Raw genomic sequence first — 26644 nt, 5'->3', positions numbered from 1 at the left:
CATGCTGAGAAAACACATTAACTTTAAAATGCACAGCAGCAGCCTGGTCTCAATAAAAATAATATTTAAAATCCACTCTTAAACTATAATTCCAAGTTGCAGCTGAATATGAAATATCCATTTCCAGGCAATTACACACAATTTCTATCATGCTTTGGAAGACATGTATATGCACCAGGAATAATAAAAGGCAAATCCCCCATGGCTCTGAGTGACTGAAACAGCTAAAGCCTTAAAACCTTCCAAGATATGCTCAGGCAGAAATGCAATGAGCCTTGTGACTTCACAGCAGGCTTCTGGTCACAGTACGTCCAGCACAGAGGAACCCTTGGCCTTATGTGTTGTAGAAGAACTGCTTCAATCCCAAACTTGTCATTCTAGGAACAGCATGATTAATTCTCATGGTTTCTTCCATAGATGAAGAATAGTAAGACAATTATGCTTGGAGAAAAATCTGATTCTTACAGTCCACCACAGAATCTCTTTTGCCTCCAGTGCTGAAATAGGCCTTAGAAAAATATTAGAACTTGCAGGAAATCTAGAGAGTGCAGATAAAGGCAAACTCACTTAAATCTTAACACTACAGGTACTTGTGCTTCCACTGCAGGAACAGCTTTCAGTTTAACCTGTTTCACAGCTGGTATGGAGGAAGTTTTTCACAAGCTAAAATGGATATGTATTCATTCATGTAGTTCAACATGATTATTACAGCAGGTTCCATCAAAACACTTATTCACAGGATGCAGTCCTTACTTTGGAAATGAAGGTTTCCAGTGGAGAGTTGTTCCCATTTAAAATATTCCTGTCTCACAACAGGACTCCAGGATACATTTATCATTCAAATTCCAAATGAGAGGAATCGTTTATGGTCAGGTTCTGAAAGAACAGGGAATACTGAGCTAACGGAAAGATGACATTCTCTTTTTGTGTGCACATGTAATCCTAATTAATATGTTCCTTGGCAGTTACAGAGAAGAATTAGTAGGATGCTTTAACACCAGTTTAATTTACCTTAGCCATCAGGGCTCCAAAGTCTGCAGTTGTAAACAAGAGTGGTATGAAACAAACCCAGGAAAACCAAATTTGCTGTAGAGATTTGTTCTTTTATGTTGCTCCTCAAGAAGCATTTATCTTTCATGCAGTCCATCTGGATTTGTAACATCTTTGTTCTGCCATAAGCCTTCTTTTCTATTTTTGTATGGAAGTTTTCAGCATCTTTTAACTGAGATGAGTAAAAACAAAGTTTTTTTGTCTGAAAGTGTAGTAGTTTGACGAGAGAACTACAATGAGACAGTAAATTTGGTTATGAATTATCATCTTGATAGAGGAAGGCAAATCTGAGCTCAGGGAGAAATCACTCTCAGCTAAGTGATATTTAAGTATCATTAGATCCCTTTTGAAAATGTTCTCTGTACACAGAAAACTGATATAATGGGAAGAAAAATTGCTGCTGGGAAGATAGATCATCTACTAGCATGGACCAGCATCAGAGGTCTATCCTCCTCTCTTCCCACATTTTTTGTTCCACTAAATTGTAAAACCAGATGATGACCTGCTTGAGAAGTGAAGCACCAACCAGGTGTTTCCTGAGCAAAGACAACTTGTGTTTCCCTTTGCACATCATCTTCTAAGAGACAGCACCAGTGACTGTGAATCTGACATCATTCTCTGTGTTGACTCTGGGTTACTGAGAATCTTTCCCTTATTTTACCTTCCAACTCAAATACATTAGTTTTACAGAGAGATTGCATGGAAAGAATGGATTTGAATGGCTGGAACACATTGTAGAAGAATGGTTTATATTAATTTTGTTTCAGCATCATTCCTTATGGAAACAGGAGAGGGGGAGCCAGTCATTCCACAAAAGCCGCCAATTCTTTCTGTGAAGAACATGCCAAACCATGTTTCAGTAAGAGCTGCTAAATTTAAAACAGAAGTTCTATATGAGAATAGATCCAAAGCTTATTATGATTTATGCAAACTCTGATCCTGCACTTTGGAGCAGATGACTGTTTGTTGACTGAAATGACAGCCTTTTTCTAGTTCTATTTGGCTGCTGGGAAAACTTCAGTAGTCCCTGTTAATCTGTAGTATGAGACCTACCAATCTGTTAACTGGGGTGGGATAGAGAAGATGAGAGGCTCAGTCATCACCTAACAGAAATGTTCATTCTCTTTTTTTTATTCCAGCAATCCTTTGCTTACAACAGATCACTCTAAGAACTTTGCACTCCAGTTTTAGGCAAGCTAGTGAAAAAAACCCCCAACTTTGAGATGCTACATTAACAAATAGCGTGGGAAGGGGTTTTCATGTTTTATAACCTTGTGCACAGAATTCGAAATGCATGGTGACTTAACTTTCACTGCAGGTAAATTCCTGCTCAAGCCACCCAGAAAGGCTCACATGATACATGATTCCATAATTTATGGAAGATCAGTATTTATTCAGTCATTAATAATGCTCTGAAATGATTTAAGAATATCTTTACATCCAAAGACTAAAAATACCAACTCTTACTAGTCACAACCTTCCATTTAGACATGAAGCCAACACAAAGCTGGAACTTTTCTTCTCAAGTAACACAAGATGGGTGTAGTAACCCAGACTTAAAGTGTCACTGCATATTTATGTTACTTTAAAAAAAGCCCACGGGGAACTAAAGACAAGATCTGATGTTGCTTCCATCTCACATCATTGCTTAGTTGCTTGTAAACAGTGGAAAAGCTGGTTTTAGCATCTGCAGTTTAGTCCAATGTGTTTTAATTTAGAAAGTTGTGTACAGCACAAGCAGCTGCCTGGTCAACGGTTTCAGTATGGATATGTGAGCAAAGACCGTGTATTCTACACACCCAGTGCAGGGTCTGTAGGAAATCAGATTTTCAGCTGGACTGACAATGGAGCCATTCAGCCTCCCGACCTCTCAGCCTCAGTGTCTCAGCACTGGATACTCTGATTTGGTGACAAGTAACTAAGACAAAGTGAATTCATGATTATAAAATGCTTTCAGTCTTTCTCCTGCTTTCATTTCCTTAAAGACTAAACAAAATTATAGATTGTCTGGAGAAAAAGAATGAAAAAATGACCTCTTTTGTACATGATTCATCTCTGTGCACACACTCAGCTCACTAGGTACACATTGCTTGTAAACATTTCAACTCAAATTTTAAGGTAGGTTTACAATTACAGGTAAGTTTTGGATTACTGGGGCACAGAGGTCAGTTTTGTTCAGAAAGAACTGGAAATTATTTTGTTTGCATAATTGTTCCAGGAAGTATCCATCCTCAGACAGTCCCTTTTTAAAGTTTTGTTATATCATGTTGTGTAACACTGTAATGTTCAATCCAGTGACAGTCTCCAAATAAAAGACATTGAAAAATGCCTGAATTGCTGGCAGAACACGAGAATCCTGCTTAGTTCTAATCCAACTTATTCTTTCAAAATCCTTTAAAAATAAGGCAGCTCACAGTATCAGCCTGGTCACTTGTGACCTGCCCAGCATGGCACTCTTAAACCTAGGAGACAGAACAAGAACACTGCATGGACAAAATAATGATTTATTGGAAGCAAATATTTACACAAGGTATAAAGGCAATCATTTCAATTGTTTATTTTTTAACAAGACAAAGATACTCCATTACCAGACTTATTCAGAAACAGGATTAGATTTAGGAACAATGTAGAATATTTTAAATCCCTGAGAATTCTCTTATTTTTTATGCACTCCCTGCCCCCCTCCCCCCGCTAAAAAAAAGGTGCTGGAAATTTAATTTCCTGCTCAGTTAAGCTTTTAGTGCGTCACCATCCATTCTTTATATCAGCATGAAATTTTAAAATGTAAGCAAGCCCAAGTTCCACATCAAGCTCATCCACATTCAGTGGCAGGCACCCAGTATAAAATTACTTCCAGTTTCAAGTTGATATCCAAGCTGCCTTATAGGTAAGGCTACTGACTCTGAAGATAAAACTTGTTCCCCTTAAATCAGACATGCAAGAAGTCACTTCCTCCTTTTTCTTGTAGCTGGACACAGCTAAGGGTTTTTACTTTTCATACAGAAGTGTGGAGCTGTGAATGCAAGGCTTTAGGCTTGATCATTTTACATCTGGATTTAAGGGAGCGTAGCATCAAAGACTTCCAGTTCCTACTGCATATTTCTAGTAATTTACCTCAGCCCTCAGCATTTTTTAGGTTTATATCAGGCAAAGAGTTTCAGAATGACAAACTTAGGAAGCAAAAGTATTTCCTCCTATGCAATGCAAGTTCCATTACTGAGTTTCAGGAGGAAGCCACCCTGCAAGGTAACGAAGGCAGATGCAGGTGTAACACATGCAGACAAACTGCAGTCCAAGTTGAGACATTTTTCTGGTAAGATTGTTACCTCTTGTGCAAGGATGTAAAGCATCTATCACAGAACTCCTCTAGATGACACCTGACAACCAGCATAAGCAAGGCATGGGGAACAAGGCTAAACTTTAGTACTTTCAAAAGCTGCAGCTGATGCTGGTGTTACCTTGCCAGTGGCCAGCTCTTCAGTTGGAGATGGAAAAAAAACCAAACAACTAATAAAACTCAAGGCATAACTCAACTAAAATAAAATTCTTTCCAATATTAGAGGTAGATTTTAGCCAGTGTAATATTTAACAGCTGCTTCTGCAAGAGCAGAGATCTAGGAATTAAAACAATTAAGATCAATTTCAACACCTATGTGCTCTTAGAATACTTAAGGCAAGCTTTTTGTATATCCTTCAAGAAAGCAGGCACACCACTCTGTAAAGAGAAAGGCAGACAAGTTATCCTTGCATAATGAAATCAATAAAAACTATAAGCAAAATGAGAACTTCCATTATATAGATCAAGGCCTTCAAACAGATACAATTCTAAGATCTAATATACAATTATCTAAGATACAAGTCTAAGATCTGGTACACAGCATCCATCCATTCCTTGAATACTTCAGCAACAAACTGCATTACTGAAGTTTGCTTGTCTTGAGGCTATCCATATATGCTCTGAAACACAGATTATTTGGGGTTTGCTGCAGAATTTACCTGCCTGGTTGACAAACCAAAGGAATTTGACAGGAATTAAAATAGAGTAAATTAATTAAGATTATTGTCATGAGAGCATATAGTGAGACTGTAAATATGGGGCTGTGTAAAATCCAGGAAGGCTGATATGTGTTTCAGAAAAAATTAATTCTGCCCAACACGTAGAAGATGGGTGAATTTGTTGCCTGAAACAGATTAGCCAAAGATCATTGTCTGTAACCTTTCCTTACCTTGGCAGCCCAGTTGACCAGCCAGGATGGAATGTTGCCACCAGGATTATCAAAATAGTACATATAGACTAGAGGGAAGAGAGAAGTTACCATACAGTTACCTGAGACTCAGCTCTAACATACTGTAACAGAAACTCTCAGTGAGCATAGCTGGAGCACCAACTACAACAGTTCTCTAAATTCTGCACAAAAGAGTCAACTTGTCCTGAAGTGAAAAGTGAAGTAAATACAGGTATTCCTGGTTAACCTCCAGGAAGCTGACAGAGGCACAGCAGAAATTTAATTATTGCAAACCATTTTTGGCACCCTGTCTTATAAAATAAGACTGTCTTTAAAAGACTAATCATAGACAGGAGTCAAGCTCTCAGCAAACCCTTTAATCTACACATCTGTCAAACACAATACTTGAATCATTGCTGAGTTAAGAAAATTGCAGCAGAGTCTTCCCAGCTGAACTCTGGCAGGAAAAGAAGTACAGACTGGTGGTGGGATGGGAGGGCAGAAGGAAGTGGTCAGTAGACTATTCTTAACCACCCAGCCCAAGTGCTAAATAAAAAGATTTTTCGCAGTAGTGCACTGCACTGGACATTTCCAAAGGTCTAATTCATTTTAAAGTAACCCTTGGCTTAAAATTTCCAGTCCCCCTCTTTGTGTGTTTGCTAATACAGACACTCTCTGGTTACATGACTTGTCACACGTTCTCTTGACCTCTTACCTTTACATCCAGCCTTGCCATCACTTTCAATTACCAGGCTTTGTTTATAGCTTTTAACTCTGATAATACCAGGCTTTTCAGGGCACTGAGGAACAGCCACACTTTTTGCTAACACAACCCAGATCTTCCTCCCATCCACATCCATCTCCCGGCATTCCCGAATATAGACATACTGCATTGCAAGTTGAGGAGGCATGTCAAAACAATGTCAGTTTGAGGGATGAGGAGTTGACAAGTGAATTCCATCACAAACAGCAGCTCCTTCAAGTTATTTCTCATGTCCCTACAAGATTCAATCCTGCAGAGCAGTAATTCAGCTATGTGAGTGAGCTCTAGCTCTGTGCGGGAAGAGACACCTACACTCCTCTTCATGCCATATATACTCATGAGACATGAGGGCTGCAAGATCTTAGATCAGTGCAGCAGTGATGGAATCAGTTGATGGTCGGGATTCCTGGACGACCAAGTGGCAAAAACTGCAAGAGGAACAAAAGCTTGAAAGGATACATCTCTGTTTGAGAGAGGAAAAGGGTACTTCACTTCCCAGTAGATTACTTTTTCACCATCATATGTTTTCTCATACAGTTCTACGGTTGAAAGAAGAAGACTGTTAGATATTTTTAATTTCTACTGCAACAGAAATATAGATGGCATCAAGAACTGCTCAGATTTCTGACATGAACACATTTCACATGCAACCCTGATGTTAAAACTGATATGGATGTAGAATTTTAGCAGTAAGAGACATTAAGAAGTTGTGTATCAGGATTGTTCAGGAACCAAATACACAAAAATAGGTGGCCTCTTTTTCTGTGGGTATTAAATTAATTGAGGGGGAAAAAACCAAACAACCCCCCCCCCCTAAAAAACCCAAATCCCCAGAACAAAAACCCCAGAACATAAAAGCAGGACAATTCTGGGGAAAGCAGAGTCAAATTCCTTTTCCAAAAGTTTGCTCATTCAAAGCCTTTCCATCTCAAAACTTTTGCCTCACCTGTGCATATTCTGCACAATTCTAAGTCACAAGTACAATGTGCTTTTTCACAGGCACGTCACTGCCATTGTAAATTATACTGAGTTAACATGGAACTCAGATGAGTGCAGCTTTCTACAGAAAGACATCTTCATACAGAAAGACATCTGAAGACATCTTACATGAGGGATTAATGAATTTTGGAAAAGTTGGCAGGAATTTCACAGCAGTATATACATGTAACAGCAAACTACAATCTTGAGCAGTTTACGAGCCTTCACTACACCACCTTCAGTCTGCCTGAAAACTCGTATCAGAAGGCAGCAGAACATAGAAAAAAAAAGTAACCTAAGAATAGTGCCTAAAACATGGCAGTGACTCAGCTGGAGACTAGTCTGGCATGAAGGAGAAAAGTTAGTTCTATTCAACCCACATAATTGAGTTTGAAAACCTATCTACAGTTCACCAACTGACGCCATGAGGGCAATGGACCTGCCAAGCCATGGGGCTGAGCCAGGGTGAGCTCCTGTTGGCTCAGGGTCAGGAGTAAAGAAGGGTATGATCCAGGAAGGTGGTTCACCTTAACAGTCAGAGTGGTCTTTTCTTCCTTTAGAGCAAACTTGTGCCTGAGGTGCTGTATAGCCTCCAGAGTCAGGGTTTTGGAAGTGAAGCCAGAATAAACTGAAAATCTCATTGACAAGGCAAGAACAGTGCCCCAGATGGGAGATTCTCTCCCTGTATAATATATTCCAAACCAGGCTTCTGTCAGTATGCCCTGCAGATCAGCTGTCACCTACAGAAACAGCTTCTCCTCTTCTCCAGCTGGAGCACTACTGGATGTACCTGGTGCTGTAATAACCCACAACATTTATGTTTTCCACCAGAGGTCACTGGAGCATTGGGTTATTCACTTTACTTTCACTTCCAACCAGAGATTTCCTTTTTCAAAGGCACCATGAAACTGTTTTAAACACCCCAATACGACTGTTATTAGCTACCTCACACCTATACTATAGGTAAACCACATCCCACCTGCATTCACTTCAAGCAGATTACAGTGCATTGTAATCAATAATCTGATTTCATTTAGCATCATTACAAGAGATCACGAGTCCGTTCTATCCATTATAGGCATGGCAGCACTTACTGCTTCAACAGTCAGTTATTACTGTTAAATTGTTGGGAAGTCTGATCTCAGTCAGGAAGGTGCTGCAATCAGGAGTAGCAGGTGTCAGCATTGTGCAGGCCCGATCATTTTGCATCATGCCACAGAAGCATGTGGTACTTCAGTCACTACAGTTCAGTCACAACTTCCCTGCTGAATTGGCAGCTGCAGCACAAACCAGGCCTCAGGATGTCCACATCCCGTGGCTATTTGGAAGCATTCAGGAGCACTTGCCTTTCCAGATAAAAAGGCAGCTACTTCTGCTCTGGTCAGGTTTTTATTTCAATGGCAGCCAGCAGTTCAGTAGAGAACTCTCCTTTGGACTGCCACTTGCATGGCAGTGAGAGTACCAAGGAATACAAATAGTAACACCAAGAGCAAGAAGACTCTCAATGGAAGTTTTCTGGGGTTTCTTCCTAAATGTGCAAGAAAAAGCCCAGGCTGAACTGGGGTTACATTTAAAACATTGGCTAGCATTATTTCATCATATGTACCATAAAATGGGTGGGCAATTTTTAAGTAGGAGAGAAAGCATTACATTATTTTTATGCTCTTTAAGAGCAAATTTTGTGAAATGCTGGACTTAAAGCACCAGCACAAGTATAAATTAAAAGATGAACAAACCATGGTCAGCAAGGATATAAATGTCAGCTCTGCCACATTATCTAGTTTTTAGTTTAAGGGTGTAGCTTCCCCCAGCAGCTTCCTTTCTTTTCTCTACGAAGGAATTAAAAAAAAAAAAAAAAAGAAGTGTTTATGTAAGAAGCATTCATTTCTCCTAAATACACTTAAAGACTACTGAAGTAGCTCAACAGAGTATTTTACATCCAGTACAATAATGCTGAGTCCCACTTTGGCTCTTTGTTTCATAAATGGCAAAATGGCATTTGCTACAAGAAAGCTACTGACCATTTTGACAACTAACACTTCTTAATGAAGACACTACTCCTTAAATTTGACCAGGAGTTACATGAGTTAAATTTATGGGTCTCTGTATCAATACAGCCACTGGCATAATCAGCAATGATTCACAGTGGAGCTATCCTAAAAAGCTAAAAAGCACAGCATTTAACAAGTCTTTGATTTTTAACACTGCTCTTCAGCAAAGTTTTCAGTTTTACTGGCCTGCTCTGACTTAAAGCACAGGCTTAAAAAGAAAAGGCTCCCCTTTTTATCTTTAGAATAAATGGATTACTGGATGTCTGCATCATCTGAACCCTTACCTTGTTAATGCTGACTTGTTTTAACACCATATGGATATTCAGGTTCAGTGCCCTTTTTCAAAGACAACATTAATTAAACTTAACTAAATTAGTTATTGCTTTCACTGTAAAAGCCTGAAGTTACCACTTATTCTCTCGATACACCCATTCCTGACTGTAAAAGGTGCCAAGAACAACCAAAGCTTTCAGGAAAAGATATTCCATCATGCATCAAACTGGTTGAAGCCTGAGGAAAAAATTTCACAGTGAGAACAATCAGCCTTTGAAATAATCTCCCCAAGGACAAATTTTAAGACTCAGCTGAACAGGGCGCTGGGTCATCTTGTCTTGACTGTGCTCTCACCACGGAAGTTTGGACGAGATGACCCCAGAAGTCCCTTCCAACATGCTCCATGATGCACTGCTCCACTGCCATATCCAAAGATACTCAGAAGGTACCACCTCCATTTCTCCCCAAGACAGCTACTAAAATTTAACCTGAGCATTACAGCTAGAAGTTACAAGGTGCTCCAGCATAACCAGTGATGCCAATCATATGCTTCAACCAACATGCAAAGAATTCATTCCAGAGGGAAGATAAATGCTGTTGAGACATTAGTGATTCCATATCAGTGTTCACTTGTTTGTTTGCAGAGAGCAACCTTATCCCAAAAGATATTTAAGTCAGACTCAAAGTCTTTGGAGGCAGTAACTTCAAAATACCTTTGTGGAAAGTTTTAGTGGAAACAATCAATGTGGACTCCAGCTTGCTTTTACACTGCCTAGGTGAGCTTACCTTTAACATATTGATCCCACTCCTTTCTGAAATCCAAGTCCATGTAGACATCTGCACACAATTTTGGGGGAACGTCAGCAAGACCACCAAAGATTTTATATTCATAAAGTCCCGATTGCTGTGGAAAGGGAATGAGGAGGAAAAGTCACACAGGAAAGGGAGGTACTCTGCATCATGGAGAACAGCTGAAGGAAGTTAGGTGGGGCACAAACTACAAATATGCTCAAGAGCTGTGAAAGCAAGTGTTCAAAAAACAATGCCAGATTCAGTCTTTAACCTCTCGACTTTTTGATCCATGCATGAAAGTTTAAATCCAGCCAGGCTGACCTGCCCTCCCTGCACAATGGCTGCTCCCTCCCTTACACCAGTACCCTTTTAGTTCATCAGGAATTCCAGGAGCATGTTTCTTCACAAATACAGTCCTCTTTTCTTCTCCAGTGGTCAGCGTGGACTAAATCCTGCCCACACTGAGGTTTAGCAGAAGAATCATATTCTTGTGGCAAGTTAGCTATGCTTATACATCAGACTGGGATACTTTAGAAGCATACTTCAGAAAGAATGTTTTCCAACATCCATGCTTACATACAATGCACTCTTATTGAATATTTATCAGCTATTTTCTTTCAGAAAGGGGTGTGGTGCAGGATATCTCCTCTTTTAACGTTACTTTCAACATATGGTAATTCCATCTGTGCCTATAGAGCAATGTTTGTACCATTGTTAGTACAAGCTCAGGACTAAATTAACACAATGAGAGTATTTCAAATGTACAGTGTAGAAACAAAATCCAAGCATTCCTAAGGAAAGAAAGAGAAGGATTATACAACATTCTGTTAGTGATTAGATGAATTTTCTTCTTTTCCTTGTCTTCACAAATCAACTCTAGAAGATTAAGATCGGAAGTTCCTGAAAATAGTAATGTGAGCAAGAAGCTTAAGCTATTCATCTTCACTGTAGCACCAATCACCAACTTCAAACCTGAACTACTGAACACCTGTGAAACCTCATGCACTCACCATCTTTATAAGAGGCATCAACATTTTGATTCTCACAAGAAGAACAGCAATTTACAGTAAAAAAGTTAAAACAAGAGTGAAATGTTTCAGTTCTTCTGAAGCCTGTCATCAGGAGAGTGAATCAGCTTGGCTGGAATACAGCACAGAGCAGGAAGGCCCAGATCTATTTCTGCAGCCTGCAGAGAACGTGGAAAGACAAGGAAAAAGAGAAGGCAACAGGAAGAATAATTGCTGCTTTCAGCTTCCTCAACTCCTGTTGCTACAGGGGACTTGCAGTTCAGTAAGTGCTAAAAGCTTATTTTTCCAATAACAACTTTAAACAACTTTAACCCTTCTTCTAGACTTCATTCATCTTCTCTTGTAGCAATATGAAGCAACTGGAATACAAAACAGGAGATTTATTTCCCAGGATAATCAGAAGATTGGACTTGACCCCTTACATCCTATGTAGTCTGTCCATCCAGCTTAAACTAGGGGTATCATACACTACATTAAAAAAAAAAGACACCTGTAAATGGGTTTTTCTGGTTTCAAGTACTCCTTTTAGCTCTACAGTCCTTCTGTACAAAAGCAGGAGAGGATGAGGAGGAGAAACCTGAGGTACTTTCCATCTCACCAGCTGCCATTCACACACTGCAGTAAGCCACGGTTTCCTTGGTCCCATTGCCCGGCTACATCCAGCCTCCTTTGCCTTCATTCACTGCATGATGCATTTACAGGTCTGGATTGAACTTTGATCCTAAAACCTCTACTTCATCCACTGCAGCAGGAACACGCCAGCACCCTGCACTCCATCAACACAGCAATTCCTGCATGGATATCTGGCAGGAACCCCAGCCTCGCCTGTGCTGTGTGCACCCACCGATATACTCGTCTTGCCATTGCCAGTCATCCCATTCACCACATCCACACTGTAAACAGGGACTATTCATCTCTGAAGAAAATTCTGTTATAAATGAAAATTATAAATGAAACTTATAAAGTTGGCTTTTCACAAATCTTAAGATGAACCCTATATGTATAACAACTTTGCTGTAAGAATACAGTTTTTATTTCTGCTCTTAGCAAAACTCAGACATGGTAGTGGGATAGCTGATATATAGTTATGCCTGTAATTGAATGGCCTGTTTAGCTGGGATAACATCCAGTGAACGTATGATGAGGACCCTGCTGCTGACATGCCAACTATCAGCACTGACTGTGGAAAGTGGGGACCAAGGCCCAAGCTGGAGGTGATAATGAAGACACAGCCCAGAAACACGCGCGCTCTAAAATGATGGACCCAAGGAGGGGCCATGCTAAACAGTTCCTGGAATATGGAAACTAGTTTGTGGAAAAGCTTGAATAGGCATTTATGATTCATGAATATGCAACAGACTGATGCCATAGAAAATGTATTTAAAGAATGCCTCTGAAATAGCAGGCCGTGCTCTTGGCTAAATGCCAAGTCACCTGGCCATCAATCCTTTGCTTAGTTTTCTGTATCCTAAGTGACTTATTTTTTTATTAAACCTATTTTTTCTAAATTGCCAAGAAAGTGAACCTCGTTCTTCACAATTCCAAGGTCCACGAAGTGATTTAAAGAGCCTTTCCCCACCCAATCATGCCTTGTAGCACAACCCTACATGCTTGCTGGTTTTTTCCTAACACTACCATGTCTGAAATGATTTCTCAGAATACAAATACAAAATTGCCACGCAAAGAACAGCATGAAGTACAGAAGGAGTTGAGAGGCAACTATGGTCATTCAGTTAAAAAAACAGGATATTGATATTTATATCTACATATGGATTTAGAAGTCAGTATTGAATAATAAATCTGTGTCAGAATGGAAACACTATCAATCACACGCCAGTTCCCAAACTACTGAAGTTCTTTAAAGAAGTTAGTCCCTCCCAGAAGGGGAGAAAAATTCATTCCGACCCTTTCTGAACTACCTCCTGATTTTAGAGGGCGAACGGTGGAAAATCAGTGTGAGGGGAGTTGTGGAGAGAGGCAGAGGAGGGGAGGGCCCCCGGAGAGCAGACGCTGTGACACGGGCGGAGCTCGGGAGCAGCTGTTCAGGGACACGCCGCCCCCAGCACAAAGCCCTCGGAGGGCGCTCGGCAGGGCGGCGCACCCAGCACCCCGGCAACTCCGCATCCAGCCGCCCACAGGCCCGGCTCCCGCACGGTGCGCCGGCGGCTGTCACTGCGGCCCAGCAGCTTTCCCATCAGCGCTTAATGGCATTACCCGGAAAGCGGCTTTCTGCCAGCCCGGAGAAACCGAGCCCGGGCCTGTGCGGGGAACGGGCGGCTGCGGGCGGGTGCTGCGGACCCCGCGACCCCGTCACCACCGCCCCCGGTGCCCGTCACCCACCGCCCCCAACCCCGTCCCCGGCCGCCGGGGCCGCGCTGCCGGAGCCCGCCCACCTCGTGGAACAGCCGGTAGATCCTCACGCCCATGGTTTCCACCTGGAGCTGCCAGGGCCCCGCCGCGCCCGGCGCCGGCTGGTCCAGCTCCCGGCAGGCGGCTCGAAACTGCTCCTCCGAGAAGCCCCGCGATGAGGACTCCTCCAGCTCCGGCGGCCTCGCCATCCCCACCGCTCCCTCCAGCTCCGGCGGCCCCGCCATCCCCACCGCTCCCTCCAGCTCCGGCGGCCCCGCCATCCCCACGGCTCCCTCCAGCTCCGGCGGCCCCGCCATCCCCGCGGCCCCTCAGGCGGCGGCCGGGCGGGCACAAGCCCCGGCCGGCACAGCCCCGCTCCGGCCCGCCCCGCTCCGCCCCGCGGCCGGGCCCCGCCGCGCCCCGCCGAGCCTGCGGGGCCGAGGGAGCGGGCTCGGGGGGTCCCAGCGGCTCCACGGGACATCCCTGCCCTGCGGCTGCGCCCCCCATGCGCTCCCGGGTTAGGCGGGGTCTCGGTGGTGGTGCCTTGAAGTGTGTGTGACATTAGCCTGGTCCCAGGACGGGGACAGCTTCCGTGGGTGTGATGGTCAGGGCCTTCCCTTTGGGGTGTCACCCAAGGACACAGGTTGAACACTCTGGACACATGTATTTTTGTGGATTTTTGTATGCCTTCACATTTTGAAAGGCAAGTTTTTCATACGGACTGTACATATGAGAGTGTTCTATAAAGAACCCGTAAGTGCTGTGCGGCTGCCTGGCAGGCGAGCGTGGCCCTGGCACACCCCACCGAGCCTGGCCAGCCTGGCAAAGAGCAGGGGCAGCGGGCTCGGCCCATGGCAGACTGGGCTGCACTGGGGGGACAGGATGGAAGAGGACAGAAAACTCTCACCGGGATGAGCTCCCAGGCAGGAGGAATCCACTAGCAGAAGAAATCCACTGGCAGGGACACATTTTGCATCTTGCTCAGGCTCTGCAGTGACACCACCTATCACATTCAGCCAAAGCATTAAGACCTTCAAAACCTGCAAAACGGCAGCTTTTCTCCCGAGAGTTGTAAATCTGTTTTCATTACAGCTTTATTCTGCTAATTCCTGTGAGATTTTTTCCTGCTGCACACTGTGTCTTCAGAATTAAACAAGCAGCTCCGAGCAGTGGGACATCATCAAACCTACTGACTGACAGCACCACCCAATGTATTTGGTGGTAACCTCTGTGCAAGGCTGGAATAATGTAGTGTTTCTAACTTCCCTGCCAAGTGGCTGAGCTCTTTGACAAAGAGTTCACTTATGTCAGCTGTCCTTTCCAGTTCCAGTCAATTGGTTTGCAAGCAGAGCGTGAGGATTTCTGGCTGACTGGTTTGGACATACAGGCTGACCCTCATCCTTCCACAGTCCAGAAAACTTTTGGAGAGAGCATTTTGGCAGAAGGCAAGTAGTACACGGTGGTTGTTTGGTAGGGAGACAGAAATCATGACTTGAGACCTCTTGATCACGAGACGAACAGCGTGTTTTGTTGTTCAAAACCTTCTTACACAGCGAGTTCAAAACTCCCAGCTCTAGACACTGATTGGTCTGAGTCTTAGCCTTGCCCAGCTCCTTGACCAGTGATATGTCTGCTCTCTGGACTGGCTGTGATTGACTGAGGTGTCTGTATGAGCTCTCTTATTCACCAAGGGACTTCTAGAATGAGCCAGGTCAGCCGAACTGGACTTGACATGACCAGATTTAGTTTTTCTTAGCTGAAGACTAGCTGTGACAGACAAATCACCCATTTCAGTTATAATTAAAAAAATTTAAAAGTGTTCTTTGTTATCCTTCTTGCAGATGCTTTGCAGATAGCACAACAAAGACAGTATGAATTTAATTTGACTGAGGCTTTTGACTCAATTTGATAAACTCAGTTCCCCTAGCCAGTGATGTGTCCCATGTACCATTGGAACTGCAGCATTCACGTCTAGGAGCTGTTAGGTGAAATTCACTAATAACACAATCTTTCAGGCTAGCATGTCACAGGTTAAGTGCTTAGAAGTTACAACTTAACACTAGAAAACAGTAAACAATTCAACTTAAAACCATTTCAATTAAAACACACATCTTTCTGCCTCTGATGTCTCCCAAATGTTTCATTCTTGGACTTCAAGTAAGGTGGTAGGTAAATTGTCTTACCATTGAGAATCTTCTGCTTCTGACAAGCTGTTGACTTGCTGGATTACCTTGTGAATCAATTTAAAAACATGAGAAAAACATGAGAACATGAGAACACCTAAGACTAGTGAGGTGGGGTGTACATCCACCCCTCTTCTCCCTTTTTCTTGTTTTAGCAACAAAAGATGTATTTTTGAACAAAATTAATTAGGTGAAACTTATAACTACTTACATGCTTTGCTAGTACTCTGGGTCTGCTATTGCTGAAGGGTGTGATTTTCACAATGAGGACTTGAACAGTCCCTTCCAGACAAGGCCTTTATGTTTATCTCAAAGGAAAAGGGGCTTAGCTTTTGTTAAGCCAAATCAGCTAGTCCAAGTGACTTGCTTTCATCTTTAGCACAGAAACACCTTGGTTTGATACTTTTCCTGCCAGCTGAGGCCATAGCCTGGCCAGAACTATGACCTGGGCTGGGAGGGCTCGATGGCACACTTCTCCCACCAGTCAAAGCCACAGCTTGGCCAGAGCTGAGACTTGGACTGGATGGGCTTCCCCATCATATCTTCAAAAGAAATCTTTTAGCAATACACAGAACAGCTGGCTTTGTCTTCTATCCCCAAATAAATAATCAATGGTATTATAAAGAACCTACAAACAACCATAACTATGCACATACATATATAACTCTTTTGAAAATACCATTCATGCTTTTATCTCAAACAAATTAATTTAAAACTATCAAAGGAAACATCTCCTTATCCTCTGTATAAATCAAATCATACTTTAAAGAAATGAGCATTTCTTGAATTATGCATAAAAGAAACCAATAAGCATTATTGAAATGAAACGCAAAATGTTACTGCTAATCCTATTGTCTAAAATACTTTTGAAATAAAGTTAGCAAAGAAAACTCCACAAAGTAGTGAAAGGCATATGTGCTTTTCCCCTATAACCCTGGCATTTCACTTCTTAAAGGTTGCGAAGTTTCTATACTGACAGGGTAGATTAAATCTGTAATAAGGGGCAGTATCTTTGTAACACAGGATAAATGTCTATAGGAGATCTATAACTGTGAAATATTAGTAATATGGTTGGAATAGAGGTATCACCTTTATTTCTTAACAAGAAAATATCTTTTAACACTAAGATGAGGAAGTCTAGGTGAATATTACCACGAATATCGCATGAATATATTGCATGTATCAGTATGGAATTATCATGTGTATGTATTAGCAAAAAAGCGATTCTTCTGAGGAAGTTTTAGCAAAACCAATCAGTGACTAGGCAAGAAAACTGACAACTAATGTAATCATTAGAAAGGTGACACGCCTCTGTGAACACACAGGGTTAAAAATTGGAGAACTCCCAGGAATCGCTCTCTTTATTCGGGGATTTGAGAGAGGTAAGCCAGCCCGACTCCCTGCTTGCCGCAGGGGCTGTGCCAGGCAGCCCTGCCCGGGGCCACTGGGCAGGGAGAGGGGAAGAGAGAGAGTGCCCCATCTCAGCCGGACCGAACTCGAGGGGCTGTTAAACATCCTGCCGCTAAAGCCGCAGCCCGGGCGCCTTGGCCAGGCCTGCCCAGGCCCCGGCAGCTGCCAGCGCCGCCGGCCTGGGCCAAGGGAGGTGTCTGCTGGGCCCCGGGAGCGGCTGCCGTGACCTTGCCCCTACACCGCCCCACCAGTGCAGCCCGGGAGGCCTGACCCACCCGGGCTGGGTGACCCTGCCGGGAGCCAGGCCCTTCGCGCCCAGCGCGGCTCTGCTCACTGCCACCGAGTCACCCAGCGGAGGGGAGGGGGCCCAGCCGTGCCCATTGAACCTGCAGCTGGAGTTTGGGCACGGCCTGACCCCACCACCTTCGGCCACTTCCTGGGAAAGGGCCATCATGCCTGCTTGCAGGCCTGGGCGAGATGTTAACTCTTGCCTTGAGAGATGAAACTTGCAAAACATTAAATCCTCTTTCTGAGTGAGAGAACAGCCAGAGAGAACCATGGAGAGACACCGCATGAGACGGAAGTCAGTGAAGAGAGAGTGAAGTCCTAGGTTGGAGGAAGATTGAGGAGATGCCTAGTCTGGGCTGGACTTCTCTTGTGAAGCCATGGAGAATGGACTAAAATATCCCTGTAACTTATAGAATGCTTTTTAGCGGGATGCAAAGTTCTTGTCGTAACTGTGGACTGATATAGCTGTGATCCAATGGAGAATTTTGAACAGAAGAAGATAAAGAGATGCCCTCTGCCCCAGGGAAGAAAAGAAAACCTCTGTTTCTTGAGATAAAGATGATTTTGGAGATACATGAAGAGCATCCTTACATGGTACCCTAAAAGCAGCTGATAGGCCCATGAGTGCAGCCGGCAGGAAAGCTGTCAATGGGAGGGACTTCACAGTTTGCAGAGTTTTCCAGGCGGCTGCAGATTTGTGACATGGGAGCCACCAGGGAACTGTTTCCTTGTGGTGATGTCTCCATGGGAGTCCTTAGAGAGGCTCCTCTCCCTAAGAACTGATGAAAGACTATATTAGAGTGGTGAAATTGACTGAAAATCACAGGTTTTGTCTTTTTATTTTGTAAGTGGGAAAGTGAATAGTTGTGGGGGGAGGAGAAGTTTTTGAAGGTTTCATTTTGATTCTCATTCTCCTTGCGTTTGTTAACAAATCTATCTTTATACTCTTTAAGTTTGAGTCTGCTTTGCTTTTCTCCTAATCCTGGCTCACAGCAGAAAAGACACTCAAACCGCTGCACTAATTTTAGAAAACAGAAATTGGCAAACGTGAAATCACTACATGATTTTGGTGTTTCTGCCTGGTTTCGATCTAGAACCATCACAGTATGTTTTCTTTAGGAAAGGTATAAAGACATGACCTCTAGGCTGCAAGGCAAATTATTTTTGTTAATTAGCAGTTTTTGTTATTACCTTCTCATATATATAGGTGTTAACCTTTCTGTAATCTCAAATGACTTTAGTTCTGTCATTAACATCTGCATTCTTAATTGCAAAAAACGTAACATTAAAAGTTATGGTTATATTTTGGTTTGAAAATATGAAAACGTGTGATTGGTATTCCAGGGATAGTAGTGACAGACTTGCTATATTTAGAAATCTGCTATTGACTTCTTCAGGAGTTGGCATGAGTGAAATATGAAAGGTAGTTGTAATTTTTAGCATGAAAATGCTTTTTTGAAATCCTATAACTGAAATTGTGGGATTTTTGGAAGAGGAAAATAAATATCTCGGTGCTTCCTTTTTTCTTTGGGGGGTAAAAACAGTCTGTAAATTATCAAGAATTTTATGCAGAAGAAATTATCAAATTAAACCAAAATCCTTAAATATCACTCAGCAATATATCGTAACTTCAGTGCACACCTGAAAAGAAAGGAGTTTAGTATTGTGAGGACTATACTGTTGAGAGTATTTGAAAACAAGTATTTTCTGTGGTAACCATTTGTTGTGTCTTATTATTGAAAACATTACTAAAGGAGGAGGCTTTCGAATTTTGTGGTTAGTCTTTTCTGGGGTTTTCTTGTGCACTGGACACTTGGATGGATGTGGTGGGCACGGCAGGCTGTGGTGGGCTGCGATGGCTGGCGGGGACACCCACCGCTCCCCGCGGCCATCCTGTCTGTGCCTTGCTCTCTGGTCTCGGTGCGGGGTGAGGTCTGCGCTGCTTGGGCCCCCCCAGGATGGTGTGCTGCAGCAGCTGCTGGAGGACCCCCGGGCCCCAGAGTTGGGGTAGTGCTGAGGTGGCTTGCAGGGCTTTCCCAGCCCACAAGATGTTGGGCAAATCGTGCTGTGGGAAAAGAAGGCCGGGAACGCGGCGCTGCTTCTGCTCGGTACCATGCCCCCGCAGCTCTGTGTGTCCCCTGCGCTGGTCTCTGCTCTGGTAGCTGCCCGCTGCTTTGCACGCTCGCCCCTTCACTTCCTTCTTTTGCCACAGCTCCTCTTTTTGCAGAGAGGGCCACACTGCTGGGAAGGGTCCCCCCGGCCCCAGCCACTCTGTGACTTGGCTCTGGCTGAGGTTGCACAGCACTGGGTGGTGCGAATTCTTTTGTGATACTGTCAGGGTCCCCTCTAGGGTTATATGGGTTGGGGGACAAGGGCTCTCTTCCGGTCTACTTCCCACAGACCTGGCAGACTTATGGTTGTCCATTGGAGGTGCGTGCAGGAGGAGTCGATATAGTTGTCACAGTTGTTCCTAGGCAATGCGGTTTGTTGGTGGTGACGGGTGGCACCGAGTCGGCTCCAGTGGCAGGGCTGCTGGCTTCTCTTCTGGCCTCTGGTGTGCTCCATCATCTTGAGCAGGAACCTCCTATGCCATGTGGCGAGCTCCATCTTGGATGAGTGCCTCTCGCTCCATGTGCTCTCCGCCATCTTGGATGAGTGCCTCTCGTTCCACGTGCTCTCCACCATCTTGGATGAGTGCCTCTCATCCCATGTGCTCTCCACCATCTTGGATGAGTGCCTCTCATTCCATGTGCTCTCCACCATCTTGGATGAGTGCCTCTCATTCCATGTGCTCTCCACCATCTTGGATGAGTGCCTCTCATTCCATGTGCTCTCCGCCATCTTGGATGAGTGCCTCTCATTCCACGTGCTCTCCACCATCTTGGATGAGTGCCTCTCGTTCCACGTGCTCTCCGCCATTTTGGGTGAGTGCCTCTCGTTCCACATGCTCTCCGCCATTTTGGGTGAGTGCCTCTCGTTCCACGTGCTCTCTGCCATCTTGGGTTTTTTTGGCAGGCTCTCTCATCGGCACGTTACAGGGTGCAGAGCCCAAAGATGGCCTCTGCAGCGGGGATGTGGATGGACCTGGGCATTCTGAGGATGGGCGTGGTGCGGGCGGTAGCAGGGCAACTCTGTCGAATCATGGCTGCTTCCCCCTCGGTTTTTCACCTGCTGCTCTGCCATGCTCCACGTCCTTGGCGAGTTTTTTGGTGGGCAGTGTCCACGGCATCTTTACTGCCACCTCTGCATCGTGCTCGGCTTCCAACCACCCCAGCAAGTCTGAAACAATTTTCCAGGGCTTTATAACATTTACTCCGTGCTTCTTAGACCATGCCAGCAGGGCTAGCAATGCCTGCTGCACATAGTTTACTCCCCATTTAGGTAAAAGGAGACTCAATACCTTGACAATGAGGTTTTCTTCCAGTGACATCCATCTTGCCATATTTCCAGCAGGGTGTTTTTTTCTATTTTTTCAGCTTTTCTCTTTCGTTCTTCCAGCTCTTACACTGCATTCATTTTCCAAATTTCAGCTTTTCCAGCTGTCATGCTGCTGTGTTTCTATACAGCCTGATGGGCTGTTTTGTCTCCCTTTGCTCTCTGGCGGGATAGCTGTCGTTCTTACACTGGGGGCACCACGTATCCACATATTATGTGACAGTCGTTGGTAGGGAGACAGAAATCACAACTTGAGTCCTCTTGATCACGAGACAAACAGCTTATTTTATTGTTCAAACTTTTCTTATATAGGAAGTTCAAAACTCCCAGCTCTAGACACTGATTGGTCTGAGTCTTAGCCCTGCCCAGCTCCTTGACCAGTGATGTGTCTGCTCTCTGGACTGGCTGTGATTGACTGAGGTCTCTGCATGAGCTCTCTTATTCACCAAGGGACTTCTAGAATCAGCCAGGTCAGCCGAACTGGACTTGCCATGATCAGATTTACTTTATCTTAGCTGAAGACTTGCTGTGACAGGCAAGATTGTATCTCACAAAATTCCTCCCAGTATGTAAATTTGATGCCAGGACTTGACCTGTACCATCTTTATAAAATAATGTCAGCAGTGATAATAATATCTGCTCGAATCTTACTTTTTCTCACCTCGCAACTGAGACTGCTAGGCAAACATTTCAGTTCTTTTATTTTTTGTAGTAATCTCATGTGTATTAATATTAGTAGTAGTAGTAATATTTATAAAGTAGGTATAAGTATTTTGGCTTGGTCTTGTTCTTTCTTTAAACATTAATTAAAATGGCATGCTTTCAGTGAGCCCAGTTGGTTCTCCAAATATCAAGGCAATACATTTCTTATGGCTGATCCCTTGAGAGTAATTTCTTGGCTAAGTTGCCTTGAGTGAAGCTGTGCTGCCCACCCAGCTGAGGAACTGGTCTTTAAAATGGAATATGAGGCAACAGCCTGGAGGTGAGACTGATTTAGTTTTTCTTGCAGAAATATTTCTTTACTTCACAAATATTTCTTTACATCTGCAAGGCTTTTATCAGATTACTGTCTCCCTTTTAAGTCCCATTCATTCTCTGAAATAGGGTTCAGTGAAACTGAAAGAGCTTGTGGCCCTTGTTTGCACAGAGGTGACTCTGACCCAGTACGGAAAAGGAGGAGTTGTGAGTCAAGAACAGATCTTTAACATGCAGCAAGGACACGTGCCTGTGAGAATACGTGATCTCCTTGTTTGTGGAAAAGGACTGATCACAGCTCAATGTTGCCTATTATTTTAGGGTCAATGTTTTGCATTATATGATTGTCTACATGGCATCAGTAAATTGGCTTCAGATGCCTGACCACTCCCTCTTTCCCCAGCACTTTCATGGAAAAAGATATTTATCTCACAAGGCCACTCTAGGGACAAAAACTTTCAAAAACGGCATTACTATGTAACCTTTTTTTCTTGGTAAATAAGGAGTGGTGATTACTAAGAAAGCACGAGCTGTTCTGAGAGTTTATTTTCTGTTTTCATGTATGTTTACGTAAGTTTCATTATTTATCACTTGTATTTCCATGTATTGCCTTTAGTTTTGGGATAGAAGCTGAAGTTTGAACCCAAGACCTTTAGAACCTTCACTGCCGGGTAGTGGGTCTAGGCTGGGATGAGTTCAGCACTGATTTTCTACTGCTCTGCCCCAACACTGTGGGACAGCAACTGCGCTGGGGCAGCTGGGTCTGGGAACACGAACACAAAAGCAGCCTGGATACAGCAAAATCCAGTCCTACACATGGATCAAAGACCTAAATACCATCTGAATGGAAATAAAGGGTTACTATTCCGGGGCAATGAGGGGGAGTTTCAAAAGTGCCCATAACTTTATCTACATACTTAGTGGATCCCAGGCTTCAGGTCAGTTACCTTATAGTGTAGTAGTTAGGATACCTGGTTTTCAGCCAGGCTTTCTGGTATGGGAAGGTTTAGCTTTTACCCCTGGTGGTGTTTAAGGACAGGTTAGACTGGGCTCTGAGCAGGTGGTCTAGTGGAAGGTGGCCCTGCCCATGGCAGAGGGTTGGAATGAGATGGGATGATCTTTAAGGATCCTTCCAATCCAAACCATTCTGTGATTTTATGATTCCATTGAGCTGCTGCTGATCTGAGTGGGAAATATACCTCAAGGCAACTTGCTGCTTTGGGCTATCAGTGCCATTAATGTGCCTAAATCTTCCACCTGTTTTTTAGAATGGAAATAATCTGTATGAATTCCCCCCTAACATCTACACTTTTTGTTACTGAAGTCAATGGAGGGTAATACAATGAATTCTGTGGCATGGAACAAAACCAGGAAACTGGACAACTCCTGCATCAGAAAATCGTATGTGGCCAGAAGTGAAACCAGCAATGAATACTACATTGATGTTTTCAGGCCCCAGGTGACATTCAGTGTTTGTTTTGGATATGGGTGTCCATATGTGGGAGGATGTTCCCAGCTATATTGTGTTTTCCTCTATCTGTCTCTGTGTGGCACTGGTGCACTTTGAGAAATTCTTGAAGATGAACTAAAGATGTGGGATTTTGATGGATTCAACTGCTGTGCAGACATTTGTATACTACTGTAATTCCATTTCACTCAGTGCATTCCAAAAAATTTGCAAAACTGGTGGATAGTCCTGCCCTACCATTTATACAATATGTACATTTGTATGTCTAGTATAGACAGTCAAAGCGATTATAAGCTTCTGCTGCTGTTGCTTATTGACTACATCTTGTAAAAGCCTTTCTCACAAATTGTTTCATGACTTTCACAGTTTGCAAGAAGATTCTTCATCCAAAAAGCTGAGAAGTAACAGCAGCACCTCCCATCACAGCCATGCATGTGTAATGCAGTCTATATTCTCCTCTCTTGTATGAATCAAAGGGAAATCTGTTTTTTCAACATTTTTAGAATACACAGAAAATGTAACCTGTCTTCTACATAAAAACCTTTATGTATTTTATATATAAAATATACTTTCTATTCTTATGTATTTAGGCAAGGAGGGTCACCTAGGGTGATTTTTGCAAAGAACTAGCACAAGACATGCACTGCTTGAGCTGTCAGATTTTGTAAGTGGCGATTAGATACTCATATATAATGGTCTTCTTCACAGAGTTGAATTTAACCCCAAACTATGACTGTTTCTGTATCGAGTATCTGGTTTTAACAGAGTTCCACCCAAATAGAAGAGCATTCAGAGAGTAACTGGAGTTCTGCTGTTTTTCTGCCTTCTGCTACTAAGTATTTTTTACCTTTGGTAGATAGTTCATTATGCTGGACTCCTGGTGTCAGAACCGTTCTATTTCTTTCATTTGGCCCTGTTTACTTTTGATTTACATATTTTAGCCACAGTTTTTCTGGAAAGTAACCTACTCCGAGTGCAAATAAACTGGAGATAAAGAGGTGTGACCTATTTACCTGGCCCTGAGGAAAGAGGGGTAATTTTAAATTTCACTGTAGGAAAGAAGGGATTTCACCATTACCTGCATGACCTAAAATGACTCATTGAAAAGATAAGACAGCCTGTTTAGATCTTGAATTGGTTTGGTAAATGGTTATCACTATCATACCCTCTACTTTCTTAACTTGTTTACATGGATGTCGAAATATTTCTAAACATTTCCTTTAGCAGGTGATGCTAAAGCAGATGATATATATGAAAAGCTTTTTTATGGGAACAGTAAGAACTGGTCCTACTGCAATTATTCTTTTTTTTTTCTTTTTTAACTGTCCTTTAGGTCAGACACTTGACTAACTGTATATTTCACAAAAGCAATCTATTATGTAGAAGAAAAGCTGTGTATTTTAACCATATGCAGTATTTTAGATAGATCTTGTGTATAAATTTAGTTCTAAGGATTGCAGTGAAGTTGGACAAAGAAAGACCCATCAGACAGGAAGTAATTCAGCCAATGGTCTGTGTAGCTTAGTTTAAAACTCATAATTTTCTTTCTCCTGTTGGAGAGTCAGTAACAGCTGGCTGAAACGCTCCATGTTTATTAGACAGACCATTTGCAGAGGAAACAGCGTATGGTCTTTATACCCTACCTACTGAGAAGGGAAGCAAACGAAATGAAAATATCTCTTGACACTATCCACTAGCTTGGACAAGTCACTTTTTCAGCTTTTGTCTGCATTTCCCTTCATGTCTTTGAGCCCTGTAAATTCTTTGGGTTACTCAGTGCAGGTGAAAATCCAAGAAAAGAGATCATTCCTATTTTGAACTTAAATCTCAGCTGAATCTGCTGCATCCTACTGCAATAGTCTCTAACAAAAATCCTGGTTATGGTGAAATTACAGTGACTGGAGTGTGCTCCCAGGCTTCCCTCTACTTGGCCAGAAAGCTGCCACGGTGGCTGAAGATTCAGAGGTTCTGCAACCAACTTATGCAAGGTTGAGGAATTGGCTTCTGGTGGTGTGATGCATCCCTCTGCTAATTAAAAGCACATGTCCACAGAAGGAATGCAGCTCTTCAAATGTAATTATGAAAGCAGTAGGAGATAAGAATAATTGTTTTCAGCTCCAGATATCCTGTCTTCTTCAGCACTGCAGGAAGATTAAGTGAAAATCGGGGAAGGCAATAACAAAGTTCATATGAACAGCAGGGTAACTGATGTTGACCAAAGTATGAGTAGGATCTAATGGAGTTCAAAGAAAATTCCTTTCCATATTCCCAGCTACCAAAGAGGTTTCTCACAGTCGTTATAAGCACATCCATTTCATGAGCCTGATTACCCACAGAGTGGCTGGTTTGCAGAGCTATCAACCAAGTGGGCTGTAAACTGTGTTAATGAGAGGGGAGCTATAGCATTTTATGTGAAATTATTTGTTTCTCTGGCTTAACTGGCTTTGGGCTCCTTTTGGACTCCATTCCTCATCACCAAACACACTGCATGGCATGGTAAGGACAATTTATAATATAGTAAACACGTTGAAAGGGCGCTTTCTGAAAGTTTCAGGAAATGCAGTAAACTGACGCGTTGTGTCTGTGGGGGGGCTTACAGATAAAATAAAAGGAAAATTCAGTGGAGGGTTAGGGAAAAGGCAAGAAAAACTAATTGAATAGGGAGCCCATAATGGTTGTACTTTGCCAGATTAGTGAGTCACTGTTTGCTGTGCTGTTAAGGCCCAGGAGACTGTTAGAAACTCAGAGGAAGCCATGAAATACTGCAAGTGTGTTTCAGTCGCCAGAGCAACAGCATTGCTCAATTGAGGAGCAAAACTGCTCTCTCAGTAGGTGCCATGGGTTCCAGAATCACACACGCTTCTTGCTTATCAGCCCAGCTTTCAGGCTGCACTTCCCTCTAAGCAGCTGTGTTTAGGCCCCAAGGAGGAGATTTTGTCATTTAGGGCAGGTCCTAAAGGGGATCTACGTATCAGTGAAGCCCGGCAGTCCAAAACTGTGAACCTGTAACCCCTGACTGCAGCTGTTGCTCAGCCCTGAAGTTTCCTCAGCTGTTTGCACTGAATTTCTACAGGTGCCGAACGTGCTGCTCTGGGTGTGTCTGGTCCTTCTTTCCTTACATCCTTGGAGAGCTGTGCTCAGAACACAGCAGGACCTTAAAAGGCAGAGGCAGTCAGTCATCCCTTTCTTTAAAAGGCCAGAGGGCTGGTGCCCAAGTTGTTTTAAACCCTTCAGTGCCTTTAAATCCTTCTAGGGGAGAGGCCACTGATCTCTCAGCTCTAGAGGAGACGTCATTCCCATCACTTTTTATTGCAGCTTTTATGCTTCACAGCAAGAAATAAGAATTGCGTGACGTTAGGAGAGTATGTGACTTTT

General features: G+C 43.2%; 1 protein-coding gene across 1 annotated transcript; it reads right to left on the bottom strand.

The window, feature by feature from the left end:
- Positions 1 to 3545: 3545 nt before the first annotated feature.
- Positions 3546 to 13840, bottom strand: PCTP (phosphatidylcholine transfer protein). The gene is made up of 6 exons (XM_066200724.1): positions 13555 to 13840; positions 10128 to 10245; positions 6499 to 6578; positions 5992 to 6163; positions 5277 to 5344; positions 3546 to 4765 (listed from the first exon to the last, which is right to left on the bottom strand). The coding sequence occupies exons 1-6, from the start codon at positions 13825 to 13827 to the stop codon at positions 4700 to 4702; spliced, it is 777 nt and encodes a 258-aa protein (XP_066056821.1). The 5' UTR covers positions 13828 to 13840; the 3' UTR covers positions 3546 to 4699.
- Positions 13841 to 26644: the final 12804 nt, after the last annotated feature.

This window comes from Chamaea fasciata, unplaced genomic scaffold, assembly GCF_029207755.1.
Source record: "Chamaea fasciata isolate MVZ Bird 193981 ecotype frontalis unplaced genomic scaffold, bChaFas1.0.hap1 SCAF_19, whole genome shotgun sequence".
Lineage (NCBI taxonomy): Eukaryota > Metazoa > Chordata > Aves > Passeriformes > Sylviidae > Chamaea > Chamaea fasciata.
The sequence above is the reverse complement of the archived record's forward strand: the minus strand, read 5'-3'. Positions and strand labels throughout refer to the sequence as shown.